At 36.0% G+C, this 19,003-nt stretch overlaps 1 protein-coding gene across 1 annotated transcript in view; it reads right to left on the bottom strand.

The window, feature by feature from the left end:
• Nucleotides 1-661: 661 nt before the first annotated feature.
• Nucleotides 662-19,003, bottom strand: part of DGKB (diacylglycerol kinase, beta 90kDa) — a 333,219-nt gene continuing 314,877 nt past the window's right edge. Inside the window, exons 24-26 of the mRNA XM_009894935.1 lie at nt 13,811-13,931; nt 11,856-11,916; nt 662-1,443 (exon numbers count right to left, since the gene is read on the bottom strand). Coding sequence (XP_009893237.1) covers nt 1,336-1,443; nt 11,856-11,916; nt 13,811-13,931 — 290 coding nt within the window. The 3' untranslated portion in view covers nt 662-1,335. The remainder of the gene's footprint in view (nt 1,444-11,855; nt 11,917-13,810; nt 13,932-19,003) is intronic.

Here is a 19,003-nt window from a genome sequence, read left to right as displayed (position 1 = left end):
GTCTCTAGAGGGCTAAGAAAGTAAAAACCTGAACCTCCCCAAAACTTACAACAAGAAATGTTTGATTCCAGACAGCAGACTACAAAAGGGGAATAGATAACAGTTTATCCTTTCCTTCAGAGATTAATTTAGGGGATAAGTGAACTATGAATGGCATAAATTTATAATAATAATGACAATAAAATTAGATATAAGTTTAATTTTCCGATATTTAGAGTACATGTCTATGTCTCAATATTTAGAGTATGTGTCTATGTCTCTCAACTCATGAAACAAATGAAAAGTGAGTATTTACTCGCAATTAATTTAATGTTTTTTCCTGCCCCAACATTTGTCTGGACATTGCCAACATAATCAAAAGAACTGTAAATTTTCAGAAGTGCGTCTGCTCCAGTGAGCTTGATTAATTATGCATTAACCCATTTCTCTGAAGCATCCTTCACTAAATCTTTGGTGGGAAATGCTCTTTATTAGGCATGAGCTTTGGTTATTTGTGTGCATACGCACTATGCTATCGGTCAATATGCAGAATGATTTAAAGTTTGCCACGTTACAGAGATGTATTGCTCATTAAAATAATTCTAGTGTTTGAACAAACAACACTGATAGCTAGTTTTGCAAGCATTATCTTCACTCTTAGCGTGATCTCCTTAGCCTTACAGTTTTTGCTCAAACTTGCTTTGACTTCCAATCTTACGAAAACTTACACAAGAGTAATCATGATCATTTGAATACTGCACATATTGGTAGACGTTTTCAGCAGGTACAGTTACTCACATACATAGGAGTTATCAGAACAAGATATAAGATTTTAATGCTTAGCTGAATAAAAATATTCTCAGGGTAGAAAGAAATGATAAACAAAAGCACAGGCTAATGAGACCTGTAATAAACTTTACTCTGAAACAGGTCTAATTGGCTATTGATGTGAAGAAATTTGAGTCAAGAGATACTATGAACGTACGGCATATGATCACTGCAGTAGAAAAAGTGAAAATGGAAAAAAGAGAAAAATCAAATTACCCATGGCATTTTCTTCCCATATCCCATGGCAGATTTAGCCCATAGATTATTAAATGGTAACGCATGCAACAAAAAATATGCTGTATCACTTTATGTAAACATCTGCTTTCATCATGCAAAATGCCTACAAAACTGTGACAATATTTTTTTCTAGTAGCATAGTTTTACATTAGCTCAGTTACAGAAACTGTTAAACCAAAATCCATGATTTTGCAAGTAGAAGATATTCTAAAATTCTTGAAAGATTTCCAGCATAAATAATCCAAAGCCCAACAAAGCTAATTCGTTTTCTAAAAACTAAACTACATAGGCTTATTCCTTGCTGTGGTTCCTTGTTCTTTTGATGATAGAAGAGAAAAGACCGGTTTTTGGAGGAGGTCCCATCAACATGGGGGCTTGGTTCTTGTGGGTAATTTTTATCTGGGGGAGGAAAGAAGAAAAACAGAGTTATCCCTTGAGCTAGTTCAATTCCAAGTGTCTAAGATACCTGAATTATGATTATATGTGACTTCCAAAACTTCTTCATTTAATCAAAGATGAAAGGAAAATACCTGTATTTTTTATGAATGATGTTACTATGCAGTAAACCAATCTATGTGTAATCATTGTTTCCACAAATACTTTAAATTCTACATATGATCCATATTAAAAATCATATGCCAATAAAATACATGCCAATACGCGATATTACTTTTGAGTGTGGGATTTATTGCTTGCTGTTGATATTTTACATATCTACAAAGACAAATAAGGATTTAAAAGTTGGAAAGGACATACATGCTGACAGACCAAGCTGTTGAATATTATTAAGAAATAAGCTATGTCTTTGTATGCTTTATTTATACATCTAATCAAGCTGTACTTCTCTTTTAACACAGGACACTGCTTAATTTAAAAACAACCATTATGAGCAAAAGACAAAAGTTAATACATAAAAAAGGTCAAAAAACATGAACTAGCATTCTAATTTGTTAATTAATTGTTAATAGAATAGACCCAAATATTGAAAAGCCTATTTAAAACACTTTGTAAGACTGCTCTAAAACCACCCGTTTTGATTTCTTTGATATAAAACTACGAATCACCTTAAATGAGACAACCTTAAAGTAGATTATGTCTGCAATTTTCTCTAATTCAAGTCTAAATTAGAGAAGACATTTTATGAATGTATGCTATGCTCAAAGCTAATTGAAAGCAATTATCAAAGTGGCATTTTGTCTGTGACTTTAAGATACATTGTAAGATAATAAATGATTCTCATTATGTAATAAAAAGGTCACATCTTGCCTTTGGGCTAGTGACGCTAAGAGTTTTTCAAAAGCAATCCGAGACATTTTCTTTAGTGAACTACGACTAATACAAGAACCATCACTTATTAAATATCAGTTGTCACTTGCATAGTACCCACATCAGAGATGGGTATTTCTTTCAAAAAGAAACACCACCTCATTAAAAACTGGAAAAATATATCTCTTAAAGTGCATACCTGACATTTTCAAGCTAAAATGAATATCCTTCACTTGTCATTCACTAATAGTAATGAAACAAAAAATGTATGTCACGTGGAGAGGCTCATTAAAATATAGATCAGGACATTTCTTGGGGTGGAAATTTACTTTACAATATAAGGAGACAGAAACATAAAAATCTCAACAGAATGAGTGGGTTGGTTTAACTCCATTAGAGCCTTTACTTTACTCTCCAAATGCTCACTTTTATGCCACCTTAGTTCATTAGTCTCAAATTTCATACATAACCTCTTTTTGTCAACACTGTTCATTAGTATCAAATTTAGCATACGGGCTCTTTTGGCAACCTAGACTAATTTCACGCAGATAATAACTCTCGCTTTCAAAGACTGGCATCAATATATTTTCTCACAAGAAATTCTGCTTCAGGCACCACTTTGGAAGCCAAAGCTGTAGTTGGGGTAAATTGGCATCATTCCGTTGATGTCACTTTATACCAGCTGATGATCTGGTCCTGGAAAATTGCCTCAAGGATTTTAGTAAGTTTCACATGCTTCAGAAGACATATTTTGGGGCTCAGGAACAGTGATGACATCAACCAGATCTTGAAGATCAATACATGACATAATCTGCAGCTGCTGCAAGTCAATTCTTGGAGTTATAAGGGTTCAGCTTATTGCAAGATTTGGCCATGATGCGGGATTTCTCTTAGAGGTAAATCATAGTAATTCCATCTTAAAATGAATAAAAGAGCAAAGCTCAAAAGATGGCTTTAGTATGAAGGGGTGAGGTAATCCTGAGACCCCATACAGATTGCATGTTGGATTGGGGCTGTTCAATAATGCTGCGGATGAATGCAATTACATATTGAGAAAATGTTTATCATTTGTAATGTTCTTTTTTGGCTTGAGCCATCTGTTTCAGAGACCGTGACCTCTTCAGTATGTTGTATCCTATCAGCTGAGATCAGCTAAGATGCCTGAACATGATTAACCACTCATGCACATGGGGATGGAGTCCTAGATGCATTTCTCCAAGATATATTTTCAACTGTTATAAATTGGCATGATTCCAGCAGTGTAAGATATATTTTACATTCTGAAAATACAAAAATAAAGTGTAAACTTAAAGTATAATTTTTATTTATACATGGTAGTGTATCTTAACATTGCATTGGTTAACAATGATAATCATTGATTCCTTATTTTCCTGCTGTGCTGAAAAAATAAAAAGATTGAAGATTTTATTTTTGGGTGATAAAAAGAGGTCAGTATGCTTGTAAGACAGGCTGGACTGTCGCACTACCTTGCCTGAAACAGGCTGATTTTGTCTTTCTGAAGCCTTTCAGGCACTGTATTTCTGCCATGGACTCACTTCTGCTCCTGTTTTCATACTGGCAGCTCTGCCAGAGTTGGTGCTGTGAGTTTGGGTGACAAGTGACAGTACACACTTTGAGATGGGAAGAAGCACTAAGGGTCTCAGAATGAGAAATAATGTTGTAGGCCAAAGTAGGACTAAACACTGAAAGTGCTGCATGAGAGACTAAAATAGACAAAAAAAAAAAAAAAAAAAAGAAAAGACAAAAATCTTTAATTACAAGAAACCAAGGTTTAGTTTAGTTAAAAATAAAGAACTCTACTTAGGTATAGACGGGTATACAGATTCTGTGTGCATGCACATGGAGTATCTAAAGACTAAATTTTATCATTCAGTTGCTCTTTCATTCAGCAAGCAACCTCATATCTTTTTTAGTAGAAGCACAATTATAAAAACTTCAAATAAGACCCACTATTTTTTTGTTTTACGTTTTTCCTAGGTGAATCTGTGATTTACACAAACACACACATGCATGAGAAAAAGAGATTGCTCAGACAAATATCCCAAAAGCTCAAACCCTAATCTAAAATATTTGTAGGAACTGATGATACCCTGACAAACGTACTCATATGAATTACTACGGAATTCTGGAAAATCATTTTTGAGATTGCTTACTCAGTTTTATCGAAAATATATAATAACTTACAGAAAATATGGAGGAAATTTTAAACATAGAATCATAGAATGGTTTAGGTTGGAAGGGACCTTGAAGATCATCAAGTTCCAACCCCCCTGCCATAGGTAGGGACACCTCCCACTAGACCAGGTTGCTCAAAGCCCCGTCCAGCCTGGCCTTGAACACCTCCAGGGATGGGGCCTCAACATCCTCTCTGGGCAACCTGTGCCAGTGCCATAACATAAATTAAGGGAGTGCTGAAATGCTGCTGGGAAAAAAAAAAGCCTTCTGTGTGTCACATTTGGTGCAAATTTGTATTTAAAAATAGGTAAAATGAGGAAACAACAAAATTCCATTTGGGGGGAAAGTATATAGTCACAAGAATTGCTAACCTATCATGGACATTTGTTGTAAGCCTGATACACAATATTATAGATAAACTCGAACTGTTGAAGCCAATGGGAAAACTCTCATTCACTAACCGTGGGCAAGATTTTGTCCTGTGAGTTCGTGATCACAGAAATTTAAAGGGCTGGTATATCTAGTAAACAGATTTAGCAGAAAAATACCGCATTTGCAATTTCAAAATCACCTTTCCAGTATTAGAAAGTGTGTCCAATGATGTATTCATGGGAAGGAACACCAGATCTAATTAAAAATAGCATAATTTTTAAAAGAAGATATGGTAATTGTTCAATATTTGTCGACAGCAAATTTTCTGATAAAGGAGAAGCCTGAATTGGTGCTACTGAGGATATTTATAAATGCATAAACCAGACATTTATTTGTTTCAGGAGCAGGTCAAAGTTTCAAAATATGCCTTGAAGCTACACTAATACAATGCATCCACCAAATGAAATGCAGTGAGTGAGCATCAATAATTTTAGTGTGATAACAGTATCTTTTAGGTCAGTCAATTTTGCTTTCTTGTGGTCTGCCCCAAAGCATCACGGTTACCTCCCTGTTCCTGACTTCACAGAATGCCTGAATATTTACTATTAATACAGAACATGGTGCTATAAAATACAGGTACTAACGACATTGCTAAATGACAACAGAAAACTGGAAACAGATAATCAGTTCTGCTTATAATATTTCATAGAATCATAGAATGGTTTAGGTTGGAAAGGACCTTAAAGATCATCGAGTTCCAACCCCCCCGCCATAGGTAGGGACACCTCCGACTAGACCAGGCTGCCCAAAGTCACGTCCAGCCTGGCCTTGAACACCTCCAGGGATGGGGCCTCAACAACCTCTCTGGGCAACCTGTTCCAGTGCCTTACAACTCTTAAAGTAAAAAACTTCGTCCTAATGTTTAATCTAAACCTGCCTTCTTCCAGTTTGTATCCATTCCCCCTCATCCTATCACTAGAAAACCTGTATTATAAGGTCAGAGGTAAAAAAACTGTCTGAAAAAGACTTATCAAGTTGGATCTGTCACTCTACGGTCACTTTTTTCCATGCTATCAGCAGGGTTTGGATGTTGGTAGTTTTGAGGTTATGAGGGTTTTCCCACAGTCTAGATGCCCATATGCTGCTCCCCAACAGGAAATGGAGGGATATGACACCGCTATATCACAGGAGTACCAAATATTTTTGTCTTCCCACAGGTGATCGAGAGCTGTACTGGGTATCATGATATGGATAAGACCTATAGAACGTAGGCAGTGCCAAACAAAATTAACTTGTGACTTGCATTATGTGGCATTTTGGTCAAAATCTCTTCAGATCTAGACCGGTTGTTTTAAATATAGCATTATGCAACATATCTTTTAAATAAATTTCTTAACAATATTATTGTGCAAAGTGCAATCAAATCTAATCAGTTTGGCATTAATTAAGCTCTAATAATATACTCTAGTCTCTCTCCTAAGTAGTGTGATCCGTTTCCCCTTCACACAGGTAGATTGGAAAACATTACAGTGTCATCATAATTTTTAAACATACCGAGAAAATGACAGAGCTGCAAAATTAAAATAAATGATTAATGGCATTTTTTTCATGTTTTGTACTAATAGGTATCACCGAGGTTTTAAATTAATAGAGCTGTCAAGCTCAGGGTTGTTACAGATCCAGTGCAGAACTAAAATGGAAATTACATATTCCACAGACACCTAAAGATGACACTTTGGAATATTTTAAATTTTAATTAGTAGGTGCAATTGTTTTCCCCCCTCCTCCCTAAAACCACTGCAAATTAATTGGCAATTAGTCACAACTAATTCTTTTCTTAACAATCTGAACTGGCAAGAAAGGTGCATTACATGTTAGAGTATTTGTCTGGGGTGCAGAAAGCACACATGCAGTAAATTGCTTTGTCAATTACAAAAACTACTGTTGTGAAATTAAGAAAAAATATGCATAGGTAAACAAAACTAATTAACGTGCAGTGTACCTGTGAGCACAAAAAATAATGCCCAGCTGCAAAATAAAGTGTTAGAAACTCAGTGAATCGCTCTGGCCTCGAAACAGAAATGTGCGTACATTGTTGCCCAAAAGGGCAAAAAATGCAGCAATTTAGTATAACACCAAAAACTTTTTCTAGCAATGAACTTCGATTTATGGTTTAACTATGTAATAATTGTCTAATATTCTACTAAAATCAGCCACCTTATCTAGGACCCAGTTCCTCTTTGCTCTACAGAAGCCAACACAAAAGTTTAAATTCTCCCATTATAAACAACTGATAAGAAAATATTTCTATATTTAGTGACACGGAAAACAGATACTTTACAGAGTCCAGAATACAGCTGCAGCTTCTTCATGAGATCTGTGGGCTGTTGGAGCCAATGGATCTACATGAAAGCAAATCTGGGACTCTTACTTTTCTCACCCAGCTCTGGTATATAGTGAATATTAGTAAAAGTTTTTTTTTTTTTTTTCCTCTTTTTTTTTTCTCTATTCTTGTTTCTCTCTGGGTTTAACCGCAAAGGTAGGACTTCAATAGGACCTCTGTGCTCAGGCTCATCGCATATCTAGGAACTAAAGGAAAGGCTAGAAAGAAATCATTCATTCATTCAAAACTTCTTTTTAAGGTGCATTCAAATTATAATTTTCAAAATATTATTTCTGAGTTTCATTATTAAATGGCTTACTACAAGTTTTCCTGTCAGTAAATAATTCTAAAAATACAATGTGTTTCAGATGTCTATATTTCTGGCAATCTATTAGGTGGGCTCCGACTATGGATTTTCATTTTCGTTCCTTCATTTAGGCAATATTCTGGCATCTTCTATAGACATTTCTGTCTTCTACTGTTAATCTAACGTTGCTAGCAGCTTGACACTTTTTCAGATATGATGCCAAGCAAGTCAGGAATAGATGAAATAACTGAAATTGCAGTTATTTCTAATCAAGATGGAATATTCTTATGGATTTTTTCAAAACAATGCTAATAATTTATGTAGCTAAATTGAAAGATTACTTTTCTTAAAAAAAAATCCTGATGGCCAAAGCTAGAAGTTTATTGAATTAACTTGAGAGTCTTTGAAGTTTCATTACTATTAATGACCTGTTTGGTGATCAGGTGAAACCATAGATATCTTTCATGTTGCTATATTTGTCTGGGAGAGCTCTGATAGAATTTCCTCTTCAGCTAATCAGACAAGATGTTTAACATAACATTATCATCTTTCCTTCTCCCAAAGACTCCTTTGTAAAAAACAGTGAAAACAATACAATTTGACGCTCAGATTCTGCATCTTATTAGACCAGAGTAGAGCGACTTTGTCAAGCACTGCAGTCTTCATGTGTTCAACATACTGAATAATTCTGGATGATGGATTTTTAGACCAAGACACTCACATTTTTAAGTGTGCACAGTACCTACAGGAACGCATTCCATCTCCCACAATATATCCTCAGAGCCCACACTGTCATTTTGGGGTAACATGATCTCTATATGCATGAGAAGGGACAGCTCTCAGCAGCTTGCACTATTTGTATAAAACTTTTTTCCAGTCTGAAAGGAGAAGTAGCAAAGATAAACTTGTTGACTCCTTCAACAGGAAATAAACTTCCAAGCCTGCATGTGCAGCCTGCATCCCATACATAACAGGGACTTGGTGCAGAACTTCTTTAACTTAATATGCACAACGGAATAGCAGGAGAACTTTGATGAGGTTGAACTTGATTTCTTGAAAAATCGTTTACAGAATACTCTCATTTATCTCAAAATCTGAAGCAGAAACAGAAGAGGACTTCTGAGCTTAACCACTTGCCCCTTGGGCCGGGGTTGATTCAATACCTGCTGATTGTATGAATTGTATGAATTTCTTTCTCACCTGGTCTCTGTAATATTTACCTGAGTGTCTTGGTCTAAAAATCCATCATCCAGAATTATTCAGTATGTTGAACACATGCAGACTGCAGTGCCTGACAAAGTCGCTCTGCTCTGGTCTAAAAATTTATCAGTCCCTAAAACTACTGAACTTAGTTGACACTGAAGTTCCCGACATTACCATACCAAAATAAAACATGTGCTATTTCAACCATAGAACAAGGTGCAAGGGTCTCTCCTCTAGAAGTGAGATGGTATATCCACGTAGGCCCGCAATGCGTGGAGACAGTAGCTTCTGTTCTTAACGCCATATAGCTAGTAAACTAAGAAGCACCTTCCCTCATCTCTTAATGTGAAACAAGAAGTAGCATGGGAACGTCCCCCCAGGTCTTGGTGCATGACGTAGGAGTGCCAGCATCTTTATACACAGGCCTCAGCTCCTGTAAGAGCTAGGAAAAGAAATTTCCTAAAAGGCAAAATAAAAAGAAAAAAACAAGCTCTCATATGTTTCTTAAGGAACTAAACTCATGGATTTCTTTATCTCATCATCACTTTTTTTTTTTTTTTCATTTAAAAACTGGCTTTTAGGTAATTTGGGGGAGAAAACTGCAGCTTTGCCTCTAGAGAAGACCAAAGCTTATGATTCTTACATTGGTCTCCTCATGTTTTTTTTTCTGAAATTCGAGCTCTTGAAGGTTCAAATAATTGGCTACACAGGTGGCTACACATAGGAATTTATTTTTAGGAAGTTTTTTTCAGACTTTGGTTTTGGATACGCATCACTGAGATATCATCCCGATAAGTATGTAATCAAACACACTTCAGCTTCAAAACAAAAACCCCTCTGAAGTGCACACTTAGAAGTCAAATCTTAAACTTCAGTTGAGAGAAAGCTAACATTCGGCTTTGTCATTGTCTGAGCAGGAATTCCCAGATACTCTGCAGAGAACTTCAAGGAAAAACTCCAGTGTAGTTAGAATTAGTGGGGAGGGAAGAGGTTGAACTATACATGTTTTTTCCTTTCTAAGATATAGAAAACAGAGCAGGGCAGATGTACAACATTGCGAGGAGCAATTGCAATAAAAACATTAAGCTCCCCAGCAGAGAAAAAGCATTTCCAGAAAAATGAACAATGTAACATAAAATAATAATTCTATATCTAAATTCATAGATGCACAGTAGTCTAGACAAATAGTTCATGTATTTTCTTCTCAGAGAAACTAAATACACTCAACACTATGGTTTTCTTATGTAAACCAAAGTATATTCTCTTAACAATGGTATAGCAAAAAGGATGGGTTTCACAGAAAAGTATATGCCATTTCTATCCCCTTTAAAAGGGTACTTCAACTGGACAGCAGTAATTATCAGTAATAATTTACTGTTTCCTCAAGGCAGTAATTGAAATGTAAGAACTGTCTCTTTTTCCAGGTTTGTCCTCAATCGTGCAGGCAGCTTCTGCTAGCATTATCAATCAGATAGCATGGATTTTGCACAGAGCAAGCAATCAAGACAAAAAAAAAAAAAGCACGTTATTGCCAGCATCCTTCCAGAAGTTCTCTTCTGTAATCTGGCAACTGAAAAATTACATGTCTTTTTCTTGAACAAGTAACTGCTGGGTTCAGTTCTATTGATCTATACTGAGCCATCGCTGTAGAAGAGACAAAGATAATGATATCTCTTAACTTCAAAAGGTTTCCTGGAATAAATCTCATAAAATCCCCACTGTTCTGCCTTCACGCAGTGTGTGTTCATGTGGTTCTCCTCTCATTGCAGAATCTGAGCACTTACCATAGAGAACTAGAGTTTGGGCACTCTCCCCGCTGTTCAGCTGTACGCTGTGGTGTATCTGGCAAACATGAACTATCACAACCCTTTTATTTCATCCTGTTAGCCACACCTGTTAGCACCTTACTGAAAGTGTTCCCCTTTACTTTTTTGTGTAGCCTTTAATTTTACTACAGACATAAAGTTCATGAAAGGGATCTAGTACCCTGGTTTGGAGAACTACTCCCATCTGTAGCGGGATTTCTTCCTTGTCACATCAATGTTTTGTGATACTTACAAGCTTCAGGGCTACAGCAATTTATCTACTTAAAAGCACAGGTCATGTTTAGGGAAACAAAATTAGTAAAATTGTATATTAAAACGTGCTACTATGACTATATTCAACAATCAAGATCTTAAATTTCTTCAACATCTTCTCCAGCTGCTCGGTTAGCCTCTATAATTATCAGTGAGATGAACATGGGGAGTTCTTAGAGCTACACCTTTCTTATGTTGTCTGTAAACAGTTACTCAAAGAACGTCCTCTGAGTAAGGTCCTCCCTATCCTGTCCTGTCTTATCCTAACCCATCCTATCCTATCCCATCCTATCCTATCCCATCCCATCCTATCCCATCCCATCCCATCCTGATTGCTGTTTACCTGCCCTCACTTCTATGTGTTGGCACTGAAACAAAAGACTAAATGATTTTCTTCATTTCTCCATTAAACTGTAAGGATTTTTTAAAATATTAGTTCTATTGTATAATTCAATCAGCACAGTCAAGAATTCAGCTTTAAATAAAACCTCCTTGATATGAACTCTCAAAAGTGCAATGGAAAATCTTCCTAATTTTTTTAAAGAATAATTTGTTACTTTGTGCATTTCAGCATCAAAACTAACACCGGCTCTTCCTTAGTAATAGAGACTATAAATCTGATACAACTTCATAAATAAGCGTTCACATTGGGTAAAGGGATGGTGGGACTGCACCCTTTGCGTATTTTCCAAACTTTTGAAATAAATGCCTTTTTATTCCATCCTAACCTGTGGGAAAAAATAGCATCATAAATTAAAAATGCAGTGGGTCTTGAACTATATAAGAGTGTGTGAAGATGTTGCTTAATCAAATTGAGTTAATGCTGATGACAATGGTTGTCTTTTAAATCAAAAAAATCTCTATTATTGAAGAAATGAAAGTAAATAAAACAGTTAATATTTCTGATTATTGTAATTGTTCTTACTCATTTAAAAATTTCCTAAATTTTTTGTTCAGCTCTCTTCCCAGCATATCCCAGTATCCCCAGTATTCCCCGTATCCTTACCGTGCAAGGGGTTTGCATCCAAGGTTCCCCATCTATCTGCATAGGCAGAGACTTGCTGGTCCTAAGGTAATATATTTCACAGTATAAGTAAAAGTAACTAGACAAAATTAATAATATATTTATTAAGGACAGATACATGTGATAACACACGCACATAATACTGATTTACCCCTAAGTTTCTATGTAATCTCCAGTATGACCCAACATCCTTACAAAAGTAAGCTAGTCACTTAGTAGGCTTAGTTTGATTTTCAACACACAAAGCAAAACCATTGCAAAAATTCAGACATCTGGGTAACTCTCCATGGGAGAGTAGTCTGTAATTTGTGAAATAAAGAGTGAATTATTCAAGAACTTCGGGAATAAACCTTATTAACTGAAAAGACAAAGGAACCTCTGCTATTTTTTATAATTTAGACTGACTACTACAAAGGAAATAAGAAATAAATTTTAGCTCTATCATCATCATTTATTAGAACCATAAAAGATGTTTTTATGCTTGAGTCTAACTCTGGATTAGACAGAGCACTCACATAACATGACAGTTGTACTGCATATATACACCACGTTATAAATTTAAATTGTTAGTAAAGGGGCACTGATTTTAACATAAAGCTACAGTCAGTGTTCCATGTCTAGTTTTAGATACCACATTACGAGAAGTATAGACAAATAAGGGAAATAAAAAAAACCCCGATGATCCTTTTGGGTCTTTTTCAATCCTACATTTCTACATTATAATAGTTTGCATGCAAGACTATTAGAAATAACATGATGTAGACAAATCTAGTAATGGAAAAATGAGTCAGCTGAGCACTCACATTGGTCAATGGAAATTCCAGCTTGGATGTTATTTGAAAATGACTAACAATTCATGGGATTCACCACTGTTATCTATGGCCATAAGTGGAAGAATGGAAGAATGTTCAATGAGCTTTCACTTTATAGGTCTGGAAGGGTTTCAGTTCTTTTGCAGTTGTGATCCTGCCAGTGTGGAATTACAAAACTTATATCTTAGTATCTCGAGAAGGTTGGAATTTCTCTGTGATCCTATTTCTCTTCCTCATCCACATGAGAGAGTACTTTTGAAGTTGACATCACCCACTTCTTAAGGAGAGTATCAAAAATTTGCCTGGCACTCTGGCAAATCGTACTTTTTATCTTAAAGTTTTTATTGCTGCTCTTCTCTTTTGTGCTCTTTTTAGGCTTTTGGGGCTTATAATTGCACAGCTTATAATTTTATTAAGATTTTGGAAAATTCTTCCTGAGAAATTCTTCACCAAGGAAGAGCTATCCATCTCTCTCTTTTTTCCAGTCCTTATCTAATCCAAAAGTTAGAATAATTATTTTCTCCGTGAGTCCTAATCCAAATTTCCTCTATTGTGAACGTTCTGGTCACTTTTAGCATAGTAAATGATAAAACACAGCTAAATTAGCATGCTCCATCATTAGGGGCTTACACATACCAACACATTTATTAATAGTTACTTGTCAGTGTTCAGTAAACAACAAATAAATTAAAAACAGAGCACTTTGACTTCTACAGATCAAAAAAGTGCTTTAAAAATACTAATTACACGCTACTATTCCCCGGTGAGATATGCATTATAAATGGGTTAAAATGTGTCAAAGTAATGTTAAATGACATTTTGCTCAGAACTGCGCAGAGTGTACGTCAATAATAAAACCCAAGATGTTCATGCCTTACTCCTTCTGCTCCAAATGGTTGATAATATTTCCTCATAGGATGAAATGACAGTTGAACACAACATGTGAAGACTGAATGTAAACACCCTTTTTCTAGTTTTTTGACACACTTAAAGAAAGGAAGATGTATGGGCATAGAATATGGATGGAATAGATGTATTTCATATACAAAAATGATACTTTCACCACAAATAAGTACAGTAATTATGACTCTACAGCAGTGCAGTGCAAATTAAAGCTTCCGATACCTGATGACAACAGATGAGCACTGGGCAAGCCGTCTTCCAGCACTTTTCAGACCTGTGTATATCTGTCCCATCTCCATGGCTCCTTCCAGACCAACCACTTCCATAAGCTGGTCACTTAGATCTGCAAAAGTTGAAAAAAAACCACCACATTTTGTCTAGACAGGATTTTGACTGTGGTCACCCTGACTAGCAAGAATTGTCAGAAGACCAGCTGATAATAAAAGATGTGGAGAATAGAATTGGCAAAAATGATGATTCCTAAGAATTGATTGCAGCTTTAAGGTTGGACACTTGTGGGTCTGCTGTCACACCATTCTAAAATATCCTGACCAAAATTATTCTAAAATACAATACTAATATCCATGGTTTATTTTAATACATAAATACTGAAAAAAATAATCTTATTATATTAGAAAATAAGGGAGAGTCCTCCATTTAGGTTACCGGACACTCATAGAATGAAATGTTTGCAGTTTAGAAATTTATGCTGTCCATTGTTTCAACAGATATTTAAAATCTGGTAAAGAAAAAGTCGGTGCTCCAGACTCTATTGGATTCCCGTCTATACAATACTTTCCAGATGATGTGTACAACTCTAACTCAGCTTTTGCATGCATGCGTTATTATAGCCTTTAATTCTAAGACCATTTTTTGCATTGGATCTTTGTCTCAATTAGTGAACAGATTCATTGCCAACAGGGCAGAAAAACCCCTTATATCAGCACCTATTCATCTAGCTTTCCTGAACTTTGTAGTGCTTGTTTGCACCCAGTTACATATTTTTGTTTCGCACTGCTTTTTGATTACATAGCATTTTGGCATTAAAAAAAATATATAAAATTAAATAAATAATGTATCTGGAAAAATAAATATTAGTTTACTTGACTTCAAGGAGCAAGGACAAATTCTGTCTAGAATTTCAGATACAGAGATACAACCAGAAACCTAAACAGTAATACAGCAATCTGGTTTGAGAAGCAACCAAGCAAGGTAATGAAATATTATCCAGTATCAGCTAGGGTGTTTTGTATGAAATGTTTTATATGCTTCTGTTTAAAAACATGTTGCCAAGACCAAATGGACAAGAAAAAGAAACATTTTTTTTTTTTTAGCTGTATATTAATGCACGTTTGATAGATTGGTTGTTAATATCCATGTTTCCAAAAGCTACACTATTCTGTGAAGCACAGCAATGAGCTAAAATGTTAGACTCTATCACCACATTGAAAAAACAAAGAAGGGAGAGCACTTTACTCTTTGTATATTGTAAACCCTTCAACCCTTAATGAAGGTAGAATTTCATGCTAATTATCATATCTATGAGGCTAGTCCAAAGTTTCAAAGGGAGTCTTTTCTGTTCACTTCTTTGGGCTTTGAATGAAGGTAATTAACTGCAACAAGTACTGTGATAGGGGGGAAAAAAGTATTAAAATCAAATAGGACTTATGGTCTGGGTTATTGTGCTTCCAACAAGAAAATCTGACACTATCCAAAGCCTTCATTTTTCTTCTTATATTTTCTCAATAATCTTTTCTGTTTTCGTTTCCTTATCACAGTGAAATCAGTTCCATATAATATCAATGAAGCAAAAATAAACCATATTCCTTCCTATAAAGGAAAAACAATAAGGTGGACAAAAGATTAAAATATACGATAAGATTAATTTTAACTATACAGTTTTATACTTTGCAACCCTGTAACATGTGTAAACCCAGTTTTGTATGTCTGGCTTTCTGCTGAATTACTTTTATCTTAAAATGTTTTCCTTATGTTACTTGTTTTTAAATGTAACTCAGATTTAAACAAATTCTGCTTTTCTTGATAACCATAGGGATTTAAATAGGAAAGTCCTACTCATTTGCAAATGCTATTATATTATAAAAGCACACAGAACTTTATAGATGTATTAAATCATTAAAATGTTTCCAGTCACAGAAAACATCAAATTCCTATTCACTGGGTTATTAGAAAATTATTATTTTTTAAATGGGAGAATAATTAAGAACAGATTTTTATTACTGACAGCTCAGGCAACATATGTAAGATTCAGAATAGTGACATTTGCAGTGATATAAATTTGATGCATCATTTTTCAATAGCTGTGAGATTAGTGCCAGTAACAGCAGGTAACCAAGGGCCAAATCTGCCCTTTGATCTATACCACACATCTCAAAAAATGTGGTATGTTAAACATTGGAAGATGGAACTGAACTACAAATACTCTTATCTACCAAAAAAGTGAAGCCTTTTCAAAAACTTCACATTTGCAGTGGCACATTCCCAAAGTGAGGTTATTTTAGGCCAAATATGAATATTTTTAGAATCAAGCTTAAATTAGACATAACCTTCCTTGAGAAGCAGTAAAAACTAAAGCAAATGTAACATGCAATTAGGGTTAGCTGCGCTCCTGCCCTTGCTAATATATTTGACCTGACGCTTTTGCATAGTCATATCCATTTCAAAAAATCCTTGCGCTGTATTGACTTTGACAAGAACTCGGAGTGAGCAAAAGCGGAAAAGGGAGTGTGTGTATTTTAGTCCCATTCTTCAAAGACGTTACATGGCTATAGGTACACTGGTTGAATATAAAGGGTCAAGACATCAATGAATGGATTACATTTGTTCTTAAAAGGTCCCCACCAAAGACTCTGAAAGAGACTAAGCTCTATTAAAAGAGATCAGGTCTTCTATTAAATTAAAAGATAGGAAAGGGGAAGTCATTCTTCATTCTGGTGGAAGGTTATCACTGATTTTTCAGAAAGATCTGTGCTGCCCTCTGTACTGCTCAACATATACCCCTAAATAATCTGGAAATAGAAGTAGATAGTGAGTTCCTGATGATTCAATGAAGTAAAGACAAAAGCCAATTATAAAAAAAAGCTTAGGAATTTCACAGTACTGAGACTACACAAGGGCAGAAAAGTACTGGGACTACACAAAGGCAGAAAATTTAATACATGTAACTTAATGCCCGTGAAGGGAAACAGAGCTAATTACACATAACGGAGCTAACTATAGATATGTAGAGTGTTATATGAATATATATTACATTTGAAAATAAACATGGATGGTGTGTGTCTGCATGTTTATGTCCATATATACATGCATATTTATTTTGCTGGGCTACAGTTGTTAATATCCTGCAGAAATTAAGATTACGGAGTTACTGTGGCTACTTCTATGAGAATATCAGCTCAATCATAGAATCATAGAATGGTTTAGGTTGGAAGGGACATTGAAGATCACCTAGCTCCAACCCCCCTGCCATACGCAGGGACACCTCCCACTAGACCAGGTTGCTCAAAGCCCCATCCAACCTGGCCTTAAACATGTCCAAGGATGAGGCCTCAACAAGTTCTCTGGGCAACCTGTTCCAGTGCCTTACTACCCTCAAAGTGAAAAATTTCTTCCTAATACTTAATCTAAATCTCCCCTCTTCCACTTTGAAGCCATTGCCCCTCATTCTATCACTACATGCCCTAGTAAAAAGTCCTTCCCCAGCTCTCCTGTAGGCCCCCTTTACGTACTGGAAGGCCGCAATAAGGCCTCCCCGAAGCCTTTTTTTCTCCAGGCTGAAAAACCCCAACTCTCCTAGCCTTTCCTCATAGAAGAGGTGCTCCAGCCCTCAATAGTCATCAAATATCATCAATTATTATGACTGGTGCATCCATGGAGTTTGAAGTTCTGGTCCACTCTGCAATGCGCAGGAAGATATAAAATAACTGGAAATGACAGAGCAACAAACATGGTAATAAATATGGACCAGCTTCTGTATGAAAATAAATTAGACTAGGACCCTTCAGGAAGTAAAGACATGAATGGAAGACAGATAAGAAAACAATGAGTGTCATGGAGTAGGTGAAGACAGTACTGTAATTAAGTAGGTCTCAAAATGCAAGAACCAAGGAGTTTCATAACTCTTCTAGAACAAACAGGAAATCCTTTTTACGTAATACTTTGTTATACCATGGTGCTATACTAGACTTTGAAATTCCCCAAATCACAAATTGGTATGTATTAGGGAGGGTGTCTTAACGGAAGAATCACTGCAAGTTTGCACTCTTATGCTTTATTTCTAATCATGCAACACAGGCTGATGTTAGAGATCAGATACTGGGCTACATGAACTTGTGGGCTGACCTAGTATCACTGTTTGTGTTGTCTTCTTATACACCTTATAAACTGTAGACCAAAATAATGAATGCTGCTTTTCACTAAATATCATTCATCACTTGAAAGAGTTTACGACGTGGACTTTTCTATGACACGTATCCCAGCTGTGTTTGAGACCTAATTCAGAAAGTCACTTCTTTTCAATCCCCAAATTATACTCCAAAGTTACACACTCATGTCTGCATCTGTGTGTGTCTCTACCAACTACAGAGCAAAAAATGTATCTCTTTTTAGGCATGTTGTATTTCTTCTGAGCTCTACAGATTTTATTCTAAAGAGAAAATAATCAATTGTTGACTGTGCTGATAAAATTCTCCAATGCATACTTCACCTATTATAACCAGTTTTAGGAGGTTTAGGTTTAGGAAACTGAAGATTAGATTTTCAAAAATAACTTAGCAGCTAACAGTGAACAATAGCAACTACCAGATACTGAGCAGTTTTTCAATCTAGCCAGGTCATTTAAATGCCTAAATGAGAGCCGAAGTCTCATAGGTAAGCTATCATGGAGAGCATCTCAGTATTAGTGCATTAGGAAAGTGTTTTTTTGACTGGTGCCTTGGGGTTCTTGAGTCCGTTTGTTCTACTTTGAGCTCTGTGAAAGAGCTGAAGGCTCTCACTTGTTTTCTATGCGAATGAACCATTAGAGTGTGTGGGAATGTTTTCATAGCACCATGCCTCTCCTGCCCTCTTCCACAAACCAAAGCACTTCACGTGTCTCCTCATATTAGCCCCGTCAGTAAACAAAGCCAGCTCTCCCAGGGGAGCGCTGCTGTCAGCAGATGGTGACTAGCATGCAGAGGGGCATCTGACCCCTTGCACTCATTCCTGATGGGGAGATAAAGTCACTAGGGAGATGACTGCCCATTTCTTCCCATCAGGCAGCAGGAGAAAGAGAAGTCCGAACAGAAACTTGCACAAAACACTGTACGCCCTTTATAGCACTTCCCAAGGCACGAAGAAACACACTTGGAAACTTTAAAAAGTTTCCTAGTGAGGAGTTTACATTATCCATTAGCT

Source organism: Charadrius vociferus, unplaced genomic scaffold (genome assembly GCF_000708025.1).
Source record: "Charadrius vociferus isolate BGI_N301 unplaced genomic scaffold, ASM70802v2 scaffold181, whole genome shotgun sequence".
NCBI classification, from domain to species: domain Eukaryota; kingdom Metazoa; phylum Chordata; class Aves; order Charadriiformes; family Charadriidae; genus Charadrius; species Charadrius vociferus.
The sequence above is the reverse complement of the archived record's forward strand: the minus strand, read 5'-3'. Positions and strand labels throughout refer to the sequence as shown.